Below are 15,838 nucleotides of genomic sequence, written 5' to 3'. Positions count from 1 at the left end.
AGAGAAAAATAAGATTAAGCTAACTGACATTATACAGCATCATTGTAACGGGGTGCACTCACCTTTCGCGAGCGCCCCCTTGGCAGAGTGTGTGTGTCTGCACTTTTTCTCTGCTCTGTGGTGAGTTTTCAGCGATCCAGCCCTCCGGCCAAGTCACACTCAGTCTGTATGTGAGATAAATCAAACCCCCATCCGGGATATAAATCCAACAGGGGGCCCATCCCAGGTCCCTTTATCTGCAGCCCTATCTCTGGGCTCACTCCTCAATCAGTCCAGCAGGGCCTATTGTAGTACCCTGGTTCAAACTGCCTTTCAGCCCCTTCTGGCCTCTCTCAAATTGTCCCTCCTCTGATATGGAGCAGTGCCCCAGAGCTCCCTCCCTGGAGGCAATGTCTTTGCTCCCTCTGGGCCTTTCTGGCCTCAGCTCTTCATATGGGCCACTAAAAGAGTTCAGTTCCTCTTCTGGGGTGCATCAAAGTCCAGGCCACTTTCCCAGTGGCTGGTGGGGCTGACTTGGCCCCGCCCTCTACTCTGGGTCCCAGTCCAGGGACCCTATAGATAGCAGCCATCCGCCACATCCTTTTAAATAAACTGTGTCAGTGCTACAGTTCCCTGGGCCACTTGCCCATGGCCCGAGAACATTCTTCACCCTGACCTCAGGGCCTTGTCCTGGTTGAGTCCTACCAGCCAGCCCGGCTCCTTCATGTTCCCCCCAGCCTCTGCCAGCACTGCTCTGTCCTAGGTCCTGTAGCTCCCTCAGCTAGCCAAGCACATGGTCCACTCTCCTCCAGCTCTAGCAAGGAACTGATCTCACTCTGGCCCTGCAACATTTCTTATACTACCCTGCTGGGTCCTGATTGGCTGCTCCCTACAGCCACTCTAGGCAACTTGGAGGACCCTCTCCACTGCCCTTTTCTGGGGCGGGGTGTGGCAGGGCTGCAAGGCCTCCAGCAGGGACCCTCAGAGCCAGGTCCGCCCCGTCACAATCATATTATTAGATGCCCTACCCACTCCCAGCAAGATTTTAACAAACTAAGCCTCGTGCTAACCATTGACCACTTCTCCCAGTCTCTTCTCTTTAATATTCACTGACATTTAATTTCATGTGTTGGTTCGGCTTCTCCTTGTCACCATTGACTCTACCCATTCTTCTTCCCTTCTAGGCTTCTATAACCGTTCTAGACTATGGGCTGGTCCACACTAAGCCCGCAGTTCGAACTAAGATACGCAACTTCAGCTATGTGAATAACGTAGCTGAAGTCGAAGTATCTTGGTTTGAACTTAAAGGTACTTACTGCGGGTCCACACGTGGCAGGCAGGCTCCCCCGTCGACTCCGCCTACTCCTCTCGCGGAGCAGGATTACCGGCGTCGACGGCGAGCACTTCTGGGATCGATTTATCGCGTCTAGACAAGACGCGATAAATCGATCCCAGAAGATCGATTGCTTGCCGCCGAGGCAGCGGGTAAGTATAGACGTACCCTTTGTTTCCTAATAGGCATACAAAAACTTGGATGTGCTCATCACTTCCCTTCCCTTTTTTTTTAACTTTTTAGGATAATTTTCATTCATAGATTGAAATTTACACCTAATGTTTATGGTATTAAAAAAAACAAACCCCTTTTAAATATATACTGTGATTCTAGAAATACTTCCAAAGAACATGGAAATTCAAAAGATTGGGGGGGGGCATTGTTTAAAAAAGAAAACAAAAAACAGTCCCCCCATCCCAAAACTAGTGTTGTTTTCTGGAAAAACCCAGTTTTTTCACACCTCTGAAAGAGCTTGTTGCAATTAATAGTAAATACTTTGAAAATCTGCAAATGTGCTTTATTATTATTAATAAACAGAAATGATATGTAGACCTTGTTTCATACAATTTTGTTGTGGGTATATCCTTGTGTGTTGAATGTGCATACTTAGGTTGGTTGGTTACTGCTACTTGGGTTATAATAGTACTACCTGGCAGTTTTTATTAGTGCCCTTATTTATTTTAGCTGACCCTTATTCCCCATTTTACAAAACACGTTCCCCATTTCCCATTTTCTGTTCTTAAATGGCTCTTCCTTTTCTCATGGTGTGGGATTAGGGAAGCATAAATATTAACCTATAAAAACCCTAGCATACTTGTGTTCCTGTTCAAGTTTCCCCAGTTCTTGCATAATGCAGCATTTAACTGTATCTTGAATGATAAGTTACTCCACAAATGACAATGGAGAAAGTTTTAGCACTCATTTCTTAGGAGACCTTCCTTGAAATCTCCAGTAGGAGTTCTGTTTCCATTAAGACAAGAAGTTCTGTTCTTTGCTTGTTTTTTAATGGCCTCGTAGTTCTCTGTTAGGGGGAATGAAGAATAAGACCATACTGAGCATGTGGGACAAGAAAGATGCTGTCAGTAGCAGACATAGTTTTTCACTGTGGGAGACAAGGGGTCTGACTTTTCCACTTTTTGGTACCCGGCTCTATGTGCAGTAACAACTTTTGTATGAAACTGCAGTACTAACGAGAGAAGACTGATCTGCCTCCACTGTAAAGACCCATTCAAGTCTGCAAGCTTTCTTCAGTCATTGTTTTTGCACAATTGTTAGCTATACTACGGCACCTTAATACTTATAAATGTTAGTAAAACTTTAATAATGAACATAAAGAAGTTTAAATTCATTCTTTAAAGGAATTTAATTCTGAACATGTTCAAAAGGGTAAATAAAAGGCTTCTGCCATAATAAGAGCCAAAAAATAAAAACCCACAGCATTTTGTGCAAAATATTTGCAATTTCATTCTGGGTCATTTGGTGGGCCCAAATTTTGCTATTTGTGACAATTTTAACATCAAAACGTGACATTTGGCAATTTTTTTTAAATGTAAAAATTGATTTTCAAATTGAAATATTGACCATATTGAGCTTTTCACTTGAAAATAAATACTTTCTGCTTAAACAGTAAAAAGAAGAACCGGAGTACTTGTGGCACCTTAGAGACTAACAAATTTATTAGAGCATAAGCTTTAGACTAACACGGCTGCTACTCTGAAACCTGCTTAAACATTCTAGTTTTTAGGAAAACTCACAAAATTTCAACGTATATTGCAAATTCAGATCAGTATCACAATCAAAATGAAAAACTTTACATTTTGAGGTTTTAAAACTGTTATGGGTGTTTCACACAACCCTGGTGAATATTTTTAACAAATTAGTTAGGACTTTGTGTAGAAGTTTGCTGAGATGCTTCAGGTTGGTTTACATATAGCTAGAACCATATGGCTATCAAAACAAAAGCTAACTGAATACAGAAAAGGCCGAGATGATTGTTTAATTAAATTATAGAGCGGGCAAATGCTTGCTTTAAAAGAAAATATACTTTGGGGAGAAAAAGTCCTAAAAATTAATCATTTGCTGTCAAGAGACGTTATCATTTGGAGGCACTGAAATGAGTGACTGGGAGTGTAGCGCACATAAACAGTGCCATCTTCTGGCAATATTGTGAAGTGATAGATGCATGGTCTATGACTACTACCGATCTGTGTTCTATATACAGGATTGGGTTTGGGAAGAGAGAGCGTAATCTGAAATGGTGTTTTAAATACCAAAATGTTTGCAATATTGGCTGTGAAGAATCTGGCGAACGGAAATTAGTCAAAAGTCCTGGATATGTTGTTTCAAGACTTTGGATTACTCTCTCTCTCTAGACACTGGCCTGATCAGTGTTTGTTACTGCTCCCAACTCTCTCTCTCCTCTCTTTACCCTGCTTCTTCCTCCTACACACTCAGCTCCGATCTCCCAGCTCTTGTGCTCCTTTTGGATCCCTTCCAAGTAAAATGTTGAGAGTATGTTGATCCTCTACACATTCTTGGCACGCTAAGGCCTCTAGAGAGAAAACTATTTTGTCCTCTTGTTAATCCAGTTCTGGGCTTCTGGTGATCAGCAATAAATCTCTTTTCCTAAATGTCAAATATTGTTTAGTAGTTCTGCTGTGTTAATAGTACACTAGGGACTTAATTTTACAATGTGATATTTAATTCAGCTTCCCTCTACATCACAGTGAGAGTTTCACATCCGAGAGATCCCTGTCCCTTAACTCTTTTGTATTTCATTTTCAGGTGGTACCAGAGAAATTGGGTCTGCCCTGACGAGAATGTGCATGAGACACAGAAGTATAGAGTCCAAACTCAGGCAGTTTTCAAGGTGAGCAGTTACACAGCGTGGCCCAAAGCTTGGGAATCACTCTTCACTGGTTACTGGACTACAGTCAAAACATAATTGTTACACAGCCCCTTTCAGTCAGGAGCACGTTAAGCTGTTTACCAGTGTTGGCTTCCAGCTGACCTCTGACTTAAAGTCAGGAAGAACAGGCTTTCTTTTCTCTCCCCCAACAAATTGAACTTCATAGAAATAGAGAGGAACAGGGATTTAGCTGCTCATTCTGAGAATTGGACTTGCCAGCTCAAGCTGCTTTAAATGCTGGAAATTCCTATCATCAAAGTTAGTGTAGCTCAGCAGTGAGCAGTCAATTCATGGTGTTGGGGACCGGGCTTAGAATTTCTGTGTTGTCACTGAGTTAAAGTAAAAGCAAGTACTTCACCCCGTTTTCTCAACTGCGTGGGAATCTGAATAACTTGCAGCCAAGAAAGTTTGGGAGCAAACTGACATGAACTGAAGAACTCCTCCACTACACCCCATTTCAGTAGATTTCTACAGAACGTAAAAATAGTGAGGTGGGGGGGAGGATAACACAATCTTGTTGTGTGTGAGGAAGAAAGCTGCCAATATGCTTACTTCAACACCTTTTATCATAGAAGTAAAATGTATATTCTGCCAGTGGTAAGAGGAAACTGTGACCTGCCATTTCTTTGACCTAGATACATTTTTTTAAATGGGGTAAATTTGAGGGACTGAAGATTGGTAAAAGGAGGTAGTCCTGTCATCTCTCAATTACTGGTTTGAATTCAGTTCATGTCAGCTGTGACCAAAAATTGGCTGGTCAGTAGCTTATTTTAAATGAGTTTGGTCTCAATCCAGTTCCCTAATGGACAGTTCCCAATGCCATATCACAGAATCCACAACCACAATTGAAACTCCTATTTAGCATTCTCAGCAGAGATGCCAGGAATTTAATAGGCATAGAAACTGAATTACCCCAGCACCATGGTCCCCACTGATGAGGATTGGGGCACATGGATGGGGCAGAATATAGAAGCTTACACTGCTGCTGTTTGTGCTCTGCGTGTGCATTACATATTTGTACAATCTTTTTGGATAAATAGAAGCCATTAGTCTTCAGGACATCAATCTAGAGCATTCTGCAAACACTGACTTCTGCAAGCATGTGACAAATGAAAAATCTAATTGTTTACATTGTCCCTGTTTCAGGTCACTCTTCTGGTTTATATTCTATTCCACGCTGCCCCTGAACTTCTACACACTAATTCTTGTCCTGTTATGTGTGTTTTTTGAGTGTCTCATCTTTGGCTTTCATCCAACCAGAGAAATTTGGGTCACGTTGTAACAACTATTTAACCACCTGATGCTATAGCAGGCACTTACACACTTTCAAGTTTAGATATTTGCATTCCATGGCACTCTTAACTGTTGCAGCAGAGTAAAATACTCCAATATTGACCTTGGCTCTGGATATAAAAATAAGGGCATCTGCAGGATTTGATTGCTCTTTGTGTTTTTTCAACAAAATTAGTGCTTTAATTGACTGTCTGATAAACCCACTTCAAGAACAGATGGAAGAGTGGAAGAAAGTGGCCAATCAACTGGATAAAGACCATGCAAAAGGTAGTTATAGAGGAAGAACACTGTAGTATAATAGGACAAGGTTGTAATACAAGATTTCTTCCTAACACGGCACTTCCCCTTTTACAGGGTATTGGAGAAACCATATTACACCTGCTTAAGATCTATACTAATTTTCCTCATTAGTTTTTGAAAAAACTACTTAGCAAATATAGTTAGCTAATTCTTCAAGCTTTACAGGCTTAATTTTGAAGCTAGGTGCTGAAGGGTCTAAATTAACTCTGTAATGAACTGTTTTCAGCATATTACTAAACCTAGGTGACTCTTCTCTTGTAAATTTAAGTCTGGCATGGTGTTTTTCTCAGCAATCTCTTGCTGCGTGATGTCTTGTCATGCACTCTGCTGGGGGTATGGCACCCACCACTCGACAGCCCTGGGATTTGCAGACTACCTGTAAGGTTAAGGCAAGTCTCAGCCAGACCGCCCTCCAGATATCGTGTAGTCTTGTAAAGCATTCAGGGTTTTTTTGGTTTATATCCTGTAGGATATAAGAGAGAAATATTCAAAGAGAACTTGGAAAACCATCTGTTAGAGGGCAGGAGAAGCCAACTTCCCACTCGGCAGAGCGAGAGTGGCAGTGCTGTTCGTGGTGGGGTGATCTCTCGCGTAGAATGCACAGTGTGGGGAGAGAGGGATAGTTGCACACAGCTGGAGCCATGGCTGTTGCCAGGAAACAATTTCAGACATACGAGGCGTTGCATTGGGGGCGGTTGACCTCTGACACAGCCGTTTGAACTTGTTTGTTTTGCTGTTAGCCTTTAAAATTCAAGTCCTTGGGTCTGCATGAACAAAGCAAAATCATGCTTGCTGATCTAATAATGCTCTAAACATTCAGATCAGGGTCTCCTGCATGGCTGTGCAGCGACCTGGGCTTGTTGGACTGAGCAGTTGAGACTCCTGTGGAGGCTGCACAATGGTCCCTGTGGGAGGAAGTGCCTCTTAGCACCCAGTTGATGTTGTGGCCTAATAGAAGCATCAACAGTCTCTGAAAGAATTTCCATCCTATCCTTCACCCTTGCAACTACAGAGGTGCCTGGGGGAGATTTAAGCAGAGAGAAGCAGTGGGCAGGAGGGATCAGCTAGGCTCCTAAATGTGGGGCTCTCTGAAGAGTGGAGGGTGGGGCTCAGTGCAGCCAAGTGGATAGAGCACTGGAATGGGGCGCAGGAGACCTGGGTTCAATTGTTGGCCATGCCACTGTCCTGCTAGGTGATGTTGGGCAAGTCACTTCCTTTTCTATGCCTCAGTTTTTCCATCTGTAAAATTGGGATTATGATACCGACCTCCACTATAAACCCCTTTGAGATCTACTGATGGAAAATAGTATATAAGAGCAAGGTGGTATTGCTGTTAAAACAGATGAGAGATTGCATACCTGGGACCAAAACAATTTTCCGAAATGGACACACATTCATGAAATGTGTCGGTCAACCAGAATCTGCATTTTCTTTTACATTTTTTTTTTTTTTGCAATAAGAGTTTCAGCCAAAAAGTTTTGCCTAGCTCTAGATGTGACATCCCTTCCATGACTTTCAAAGGGGATAGTAAATATAGTGTTCTCTATTTTACAGTTAGTGGATACTAATTTTTGAACACACATGTTCTGAGAGGCCTGTCAAAATCCTCCTGTGTTCCATTGCTATTAGTGGATAAGTCATGAATCAAGCTAGTTCTCTCATTTTGTGTTGTGTTCACTGATATTTCTGTAAAGACCTAGTTTATTTGGAAAAAAGGCCCTTGGGGGTACGTGTACACTGCGGTACACTGCATGGCACAGGAGCAGTTGGCTCGTGTTAGCTGACTCAGGCTGACGGGGTGCAGACGGCTATAAAATTCCAGTGTAGACATTTGGGCTCAGGCTAGAGCCTAGGCTCTGAGACTCTGCCAGGGGGAAGTGTCTGAAAGCCCGGGAGCCAGCCCAAGCCCGAACGTCTCCACTGTGATTATTAGCTCCACCACACAAGCTCTCAGATTCAGTGCTGTGTGTGTATGTGTACCCTGTGAGCACTGTTTCGCCCAAAACCAAAGCGACAGACACTACAAAATGTCAATCTGATTTTTAAGCTGCTCTGATTAAAAGTGAATATCCCTGTGTGCTGTGCTAAAATTTCTAGTCTAGGGAACATTTATAGTGTCTTAAAACATAGTCTTTTTTGTAAAACCAAAGACTGAACCAAGTATCAAGTGTGTTGATATACAGACTGTGTTTTTTAGAGTACAAAAAAGCCCGCCAAGAGATAAAAAAGAAGTCATCAGACACGCTGAAACTGCAGAAGAAAGCAAAGAAAGGTAACTTTCTCCATACTTTTATCATTGAGATACTTTTGTGAAGGATTCATTGGCAAAAATTGCCTAGCTATAGGATGTTCTGTGGAAACCATCATTCCATATAGTGTCACACCTAATGTGTACCTGTCATGGTGTTCTAGTAAAAAGCATAAACGCTACTGTCTGTTTTAAAATGCCTTAAGAGTGTGAAAAATCTCTATATACAAAATTGATCAGCAGAGAGAGTTTTTAAAATGGAATATTTTTGTGGTTTTTTTTTTTCATGTTAAGAAACTGATAATGTTGTATGACTTGTGCTGTGTTATACATGCAAAATTTCCTGGAAGCTTTGGAATAGTATAAAAAGCCATTATGCAAATGCTCTGTAGTAGTTATAGCAGGAAATTATGCTGTTCCCCCTTTTCCACCCCCATCTTTTACAACCTATAATCTCCTAAACTTCCCATTGTTTGTTACAAGATTCATAAAATGACAGCTGTAGGAAGCTGGTATAGGTCGCTGTCAGAGAGTGCACTTAGCAATAGTAAAAAGCCAGAAGATGAGGTAAAGAGAGGCAGTACAATAGTTTCGTCCTCCTCCTCCTCCCCAACAAAATTCCCAAGCTCTTTCTCTCATCCAGTGATATAATGTTTAGTAGCAGAATCTGTGGGTTTTCACAGTGGTTTGTTCCCCATTGGTGACTTGTCAGTGCTTTATTTTAAATTCGCACCTTCTTGAAGTCAGAGAGCTATGGTGGTAACACTGCAAAGTGAGGTTCCGAGCTCTGCTGAGTGATGCCCAAACCTCACCAGCCCGTAAGTTTCAGATTCTTACTACCGCCTCTGTACACTTGCAAAACTGGACTGGAAACCTTGCAGGACCAGGCTCTCCTTACTTCCTGGTCCTGTGCTCTCTGATATCAGCTGGGTCGGAAATACGCTTTGGACAGGTCCCCTGTTGGAACTTAGGCTTCCCATGCTGGCTGAAACCTGGAAGTGTAGAGCCAAGCCAAGTGAGTGGTGGGATGTGGAGTTTCCTTAACTTTCTACATCTCAGAGATTCAGATGAATTCATGTTTTATCCAAGGCATTCCTAACTTCCCTTTCTGACCACTGAGTTAGCAGAGTTTATGAACAAGTATTCTAATGGATGATCATGTGACTAAATTATTTCATAGTAAATAAATTGCTCTTGAAGCTTTTCTAGCTATTTAAAGGAAGAATGGAGGGGAAGGGAAAAAAAATAGCAAAAGACTGCAAAATAGGGGATTAGCACAGTGGGGCCAGCAGTCTTTGCTGGTATCAGGTGTTCTTCTGGGGAAGAATCCAATATCAAATCATAACCTCGGTTTAGGTTCTTAGCTTTGTTTACTCCTTGTTTGAAAAATTGGCTGATTTCAGTCTTAATTTTATCGAACTAGTGTATGCTATTCCCCTCCCAACCACCTGCAGTCCCCCTTTCTTCTTCATTGGATACCATGAGCAACCCTGCAGTGCATGGCATCCTTCAGATGGAGAGTTACAGAGAACGTGTCCGGAGTGGGACCGTGGAACCATCTTTACATGAGTTTTGTCTCAGAGGTTATCCCCTAGCGAGTTATCCCTTGCTCTCTCCCAGGCCAGCCGGCACACTCAGTGGTGCAGAGATTCCCTGGAGAGAAGCAACACTTAATGCCTTCTCTGCTGGAGCATGGAGATATGTTCAGTGCTGTCCTATCTAGTTTCTTATACCAGGCTCATCACCATAGTATCTGAGAATCTTCCAGAAATGCATTAAGCAAGGTGACTAATGTGTGTGTTCTCTTATCCTGTCTCCATGTACAGGAGGGTGTGCAGTGGAGCGTGTTGCCTTTATTTATTTTTTTTAAAGGAACCAGAGCTGGCTAAGAGAAGATCAGCTCAATGTGGTGTCTTTTATTTTATTTTGTGAAAGGATTAAAAGGGGAAAAGTAAAAGGCCATTTGCGTTAGTGTCTCCATCGTGACACAGATTCCATGGTGGTAATACTGTGAATAGGTACTGGTTTAAAAATCCAGTCACCCTTTCTAAATGTTGACACCTTGGGATATGCTGTCAGACTCCTTACTGAATCGCCCATGCTGGTGTGCAATGCATTCTTGGGACACTTCAGCTCCCTGAGTCGTCTCTGTCTTGAAGAATCACTTGGATCCAAAGTTTCTTTAAGGTAGGAATTGAGGACAAAATTAATGGCAAAGGGAGCAGCAAGGGAGGTTGGAAATTAGAAGAGCAAAGGAAGCCAGCCAAATAGCCAATCCAATACACAATGAAATCAGGGTCCACCATGTTTCTTAGGAAACCTTTGTGCCTTCTCTCTCTCTCTCTCTACCTTGAGTATGGATACACAGCTACCTAGCTACAAACTAAAGCTTACGTAGATGTGAAAAAAATGAATTCCTGAGTCTGTCAGCCCAGTGGATCACACATACAATGGAGAGGAGAGTAGCTACTTCCTCTAACATTTGAAAAAACAATGAAGTGTAGAAGAAAATAAGTGTCAGGTGCTTTCTCTTCTCCCTATCCCCTGCTTTCTGATCCCCAGACTTGAAGCATCAAGACATTGTCCTTAAAATAAAATCTGTGTCTAGCTAAAAGCAGGCATCATGAAGGCAAAACTGTTTTTATGCTTCCTTCTAAATATCTGCTTAATATGCCTCAGTCCTGACTGCATTATTCTTGCTATCAATCTGCAGTGTCTTATAAGCAGAAACTTCTAGTAGTGACAAACTGAAGTAGGGCTTGGTAATTGTCAAAGCTTCTACCAGGCACTACATTGACAACACTAAGCTAATTCCATTCTAGATAGAAGCAGGATTTGAACCACAATCTCTAGAGGGCCGGGGAATTAACAAGTAAGTGTATTAACTTTCAAATCCAAAAATCTTGACGACATGACACATGTAAGTTTCAAATGAGTATCCATGTACTCATACCAGTGTGTCTATCACCTGTTTCTTCCCCCCTCTCACTTCCTGTTAGTCATAAACTCATTTGTCTGTTACATCCCTCATTAAAATGGAGCCCTTTCCAAGCAGGAATTTATCCCTTTTGTTTTCTGTGATGTTCCTAGCACACTTTTGAGAACTATAAAACAACAAATAAGATAATCTTTCACCTTCCACTCCTCAAATATATTTTAATAAACCTTATGATCTAAGATGGGTCAATGGGGCAGTGCTGAGATCTGGATCTAGATTAAATTTAAGGTAAGATTTGGTGCCAGAATTTTGCTAGCTTTGCATAGCAAGATTTCTGCCACAACTGAATTGGAAAGTAGACCCCTCTTGGCTTTGGATACAAACTATATGGATAGCATTGGATCCAGAGATTTGAGTATAATCTTCCGCCTCAACACAATGCATCCTTCATCCCCGTCACTTAGAATTCAAAGAGGGTTAAATGTATTTTGGCCATCTTTTTTTGTTTTGTGTAGACTATATTCCAATCCCATGTGACTATGTGGAAACTTAACTTTGGACTTTCTTGAGATCAGTAATTAGAAATTATACCTATGGAATCAGTGGTGTTAATTGGGATAAATGTGTTTCCTTTTAAGATGAATGGGAAGCACTAGAACGCTAAACTAAATGAATGATTTTAGGATTGCTTTTTCCGAGTTTGCAAAAAGGTATTTGGCAAAATGGTAGGACTTTTATGGAAAGGGAAATGGAAATTTTACAACTTTCTTGGGAATCTTTTTGTTTTTGTACATTGCAGTCGTTTCTTGTGGCTGCTTTATGACTAACTTATTAAGACTATAGGAAAAGCATATGTTTTAATTGATCTACATTTTTCATTTATTTTTGTTTGTTTCCAATGTATGTAATTACATGTTCCATCTTTAAATTGCTCTCCTTTTTCACATTGATCTCTTTGGCACCAAAAAGATCAGTCCTTTCCCACTTTTGTGTACTCCATGTGCATAGGAACTGATTCAGTAAAGCATGTAAGCATGTGCTTAAAATGAGGTGTATACTTCAAGTGTTGTGATGAATTGGGACCAGGTCCCCAGCTGGCATAAATTGTCGTAGCTATTTTTGTAGGTGTAAACATTTCGGGGGTGAGGGGTCCAGGGGGGTAGGCAGGGGTGAGTTAACTTTGTTAGGCACATTTTAACTAAAAATCATATTTAAAAAAAATTAACTAAAATCATGAATAACCTCATAGGTTATAATTGAAAAAAAATATAAAATCTAATTACATCTAGCTAGACTACTCAGATTTCACTATTGCTTAATTTGTGTTTGGTAGGTTTTGCTTTCAGGGTCTTTGTGGAGCATTGTGTTAGTCCAAGGGTTGCAAACACTGCAAGGAAAAATGATTAAATCTGAAGCATTTTCAGATAGATAAATCTTTTTGGGGAGCGGAAGCAATTAATAGTCAAAAATCCCTTCTCCCCCCTCCCAATAAATTTTATAAAACTTGTACAAAACCTGCATTTTGGATCTAAACTATGCAATAAAGTCCCTTTAGAGTACTACTTGCACTTAATATATCTGAATGGGCCCATTTCTCATCCCATCAGTAGCCAGTGTCTAAGTTCATGACATGTAGGGCTAATGGTAAAGCAAATCTAATGTATTTACTTTAGATACCGATTCTCGGTACTTTTGAGTTACTCAGCAGTTCTTGAGAACTTGCTCTTCAGAATTTTTGTGTGTGTATGTATATGTGTATATGTGTGTGTGTATATATATATATAAAAATATAAGATTTGCTTTTTATTAGGTAGCTTTAGAAGCTCTTTAAATTTTCTTTTTTTTTGTTAGACAAGATAAAATACTCCCATTTTTAGGATTCCTTTTGTCAGTTGATTTTGACATTTTAATTTCTGAATTTTTATCACAGCTGTAGAATATTAAGGATGATTGTGTACCTGGCACCTTTTCTGAGGGAGAAAATAAATAATTGCATGCCAATATTATAGTGATGGCAGCCATATAAATACTTAAATAGATAAGCATTTTGTTTAAAATCTCTTAGCTCAATTTTGCAGTCCTTAGTACAGAAAGCTCTCGTCAACTCTCACTGGAGTTGCGTGCAGGTAAAGGATCTCTGATCAGGTCCAGTTTTAGAATGTGTCTTGATCAGGTCCAGTTTTAGAATGTGTCTACACTAGGATTTTCCCCCTTAAAGTAAGCACATGTGCTACCACAGTGCATGCAGCTCCAGCCATAGGCACCGACTTCCCCTTTGCCCGATGGGTGCTCGACCCCGCCCTGTCCCTTCCCCGCCCATGCCCTGTGCTCACCCCACCCTCATTCCACCCCTTCCCCCAAGTCCCAGCCCCTGCCCCATCTCTTCTCCGCCTCCTCCCCTGAGCATGCCACATCCCCGCTCCTCCCCCTCCCTGCCGGAAAGTCCAAAGCGCCACCAAACAGCTGTTTGGCGGCGGCTGGGCAGGTAGCGCTGGGAGGTAGGTGGAGGAGCAGTGACACAGTGTGCTCGGGGGAGGAGGCGGAGGTGGGGGGAGTTTGGTTGCTGGTGGGTGCTAAGCATCCGCTAATTTTTCCCTGTGGGTGCTCCAGCCCCGGAGCACCCACAGAGTCGGCGCCTATGGCTCCAGCAGTGGGAATGTAGATAGAGCTGACTGCAGTACAACCAGGCTTCGAACAGTGGTTATTGCTAAACTGGAGGTAACAACTTTTAGAAACTTTAGGAGAAAATTGTAGTGTAAACAAGACACCTAGGAACATGTTATTTCTCACACCTCTATCATGTAAGCTCTGCTGGGGACAAAATGAAAATAAAGGTGTTAGGGAAATCATTGACCAGAAATCTTGTTTTGATACTCCTTCCTTTTATCATGTTTAAAATCCCAACTTGCAGAGGGATTGTTTCCCCTTCACAGTAGCAGCCTTCTGGCATTATTTTTTACTGCATCAACCTTTAGCTTATAAAACTGCAGCAGAAAGTCTCCTGGAGCATGCTGCAGCAATCAGTGCAGTATGTCAGCATTGCAAGGACTTGAACTACTGTTATATGTATCACTGTTGCTTTAAATAGAGGGACAGGGAAAGTTAGACAAAAGGACATTTACTTCATTCTTGTTTATTAACTTAATGAATCTGAGAATTTCTTTAAGGATCAGCTACTGTGTTCTTGCTGTAAGTTAAACAATGTTGATTTTAAAAATTACTAAGTGGGGTTAAAGTTAAACTCCCTTTAAAATATAACTGCTGGGCATGTAATGGGAGGTTTGTTTATTGATGAGCTGTTGTAAATCAGCGCTAGCAGTTTTTCCTTGATACCAGCACATGAAGAAGTGAAAGTAGTGTAATCTGAAGTGACCCACTCTCTTATCCTGGAGCTGATATTGATGTATAAACACTAGGAATGCTGGAATACCAGTTTGACTTCTTTTTTTATTTTCCTTTTTGTATCAATTTTGCATCCTGCAATTTCTCATCATGTGCACCTTCCCGCCAGCTGAGGCTCTGGGTAAGTCTGTGCCGTGCTGTATCCCTGGTGGCTGGTTGGTTGTAGTCCTTTCTGTGGCCTCTTCATGGTTGTCTAGTCTCCACTAGCTGCCTAGACTTTAATTCCTAATTAAAATAATAAAATCAAAATACTACCTATTCTCAATGATCTTGAAACTCCACAACCATTCTTTTAATTTTCTTTTTCTTTGCATCTAGTTGGAACACTGTAAAAGGGGGGAAAAAAATCTCTTTTGTAGTAGCTAAATTGTAGGTTTATTTTAGAAAGGGATTAATATGCACTGGTTAAATCATGCCATGCTTGTGAGAGAATTTACATTAAACACACAATCTGTCATTAGGGTGATGCCCAAATAATTATTTTTTCTTATTGCCAGTGTAATTTTTAAAGTCTAGAGCGTAAAATCCTTCGTGTTGTGTTTTTTGTAAACCTGTTATCTGAATCCCTTTTAAACACATTGCATGCACTTTTATGATTGATTAATAACAAATTATATTGATCTTTCAAAGGGGTGGAAATTGGATTCTTCTTTTTTGCTGCTTGACTAAGTCTTAAATCTATTGAATCAGAGGGTTATCTTCAACCGTGATATTGGAAATTGAAAATGGTTGTCTTGCTTAGAGTCTTTCAGTATTTTTCTCCTTTTTGAAATTGTACTTTGCATTTTTCCTGGGCTTATCTAAATCCATAAGTTTGTATTACTTAGAGCTGGCCCTATAGGGACAACTAAAAATTTTTGCAGCATTAGGGACTGATCCAACGTCGTCTTGTAGTCACTAAAAAGACTCCCTTTGATTTCAGTGGGAGTTGGATTTGGAATTAGTTTCCGAAATCAGCAGTAGCAATAAGCTGTGTATAACAAGGGGAACACAAGTGGAAGACGGTGTAAGAGGGGTATTCATGTCTTCCTGTATTTGGACAACTGTTTACTGAGGGTCAAGTCCAGAGAGGAAATCCTCTGTCCTGTCCACATCACATAAATCATACCATGCCTCCTAGGTCTCATCCTAAACAGTGGAAGTCAACATTGGTTGCAACTGAAAGAATTATGCTCAGTGGGGCCCCGATAGATGATGAGTTAGAGAGCTTTTCTGCCAACCAAGCAATTCTCAGTGATTCACCACCTATGTCTAGAGCTGCAGTCTCAATCCTCAACCACAGCCTGAGTACCTCTGAGGTTGCTAGGCCATATGTCTGCATGCACGCAGGTAGATCAGTATGCCAGGCTGTACCTGTGTACTTTCCAGATGTGGCTGAAGTTGGTCTATCATCTGAGCCGCCATCCCTTGGGCAGACTGGTCCGACTTCCTCCACCG

The 15,838-nt window shown here is 41.3% G+C and overlaps 1 protein-coding gene across 19 annotated transcripts in view; it reads left to right on the top strand.

Moving 5' to 3' along the window:
- The window catches only part of MTSS1 (MTSS I-BAR domain containing 1), a 166,594-nt gene that overhangs the window by 118,346 nt on the left and 32,410 nt on the right, over positions 1-15,838 (top strand). For 11 of the 19 annotated variants that reach the window (XM_034763587.1, XM_034763598.1, XM_034763588.1 and 8 more), the window contains exons 4-7: positions 4,097-4,181; positions 5,689-5,780; positions 8,011-8,085; positions 14,511-14,522. In XM_034763587.1, coding sequence (XP_034619478.1) covers positions 4,097-4,181; positions 5,689-5,780; positions 8,011-8,085; positions 14,511-14,522 — 264 coding nt within the window. The remainder of the gene's footprint in view (positions 1-4,096; positions 4,182-5,688; positions 5,781-8,010; positions 8,086-14,510; positions 14,523-15,838) is intronic. The other 8 variants (XM_034763605.1, XM_034763601.1, XM_034763596.1 and 5 more) reach the window with 1 other exon arrangement.

Source organism: Trachemys scripta, chromosome 2, assembly GCF_013100865.1.
Source record: "Trachemys scripta elegans isolate TJP31775 chromosome 2, CAS_Tse_1.0, whole genome shotgun sequence".
NCBI classification, from domain to species: Eukaryota; Metazoa; Chordata; order Testudines; family Emydidae; genus Trachemys; species Trachemys scripta.
Note: the sequence above shows the minus strand (reverse complement) of the source record. Positions and strands in the feature narration are given on the sequence as shown.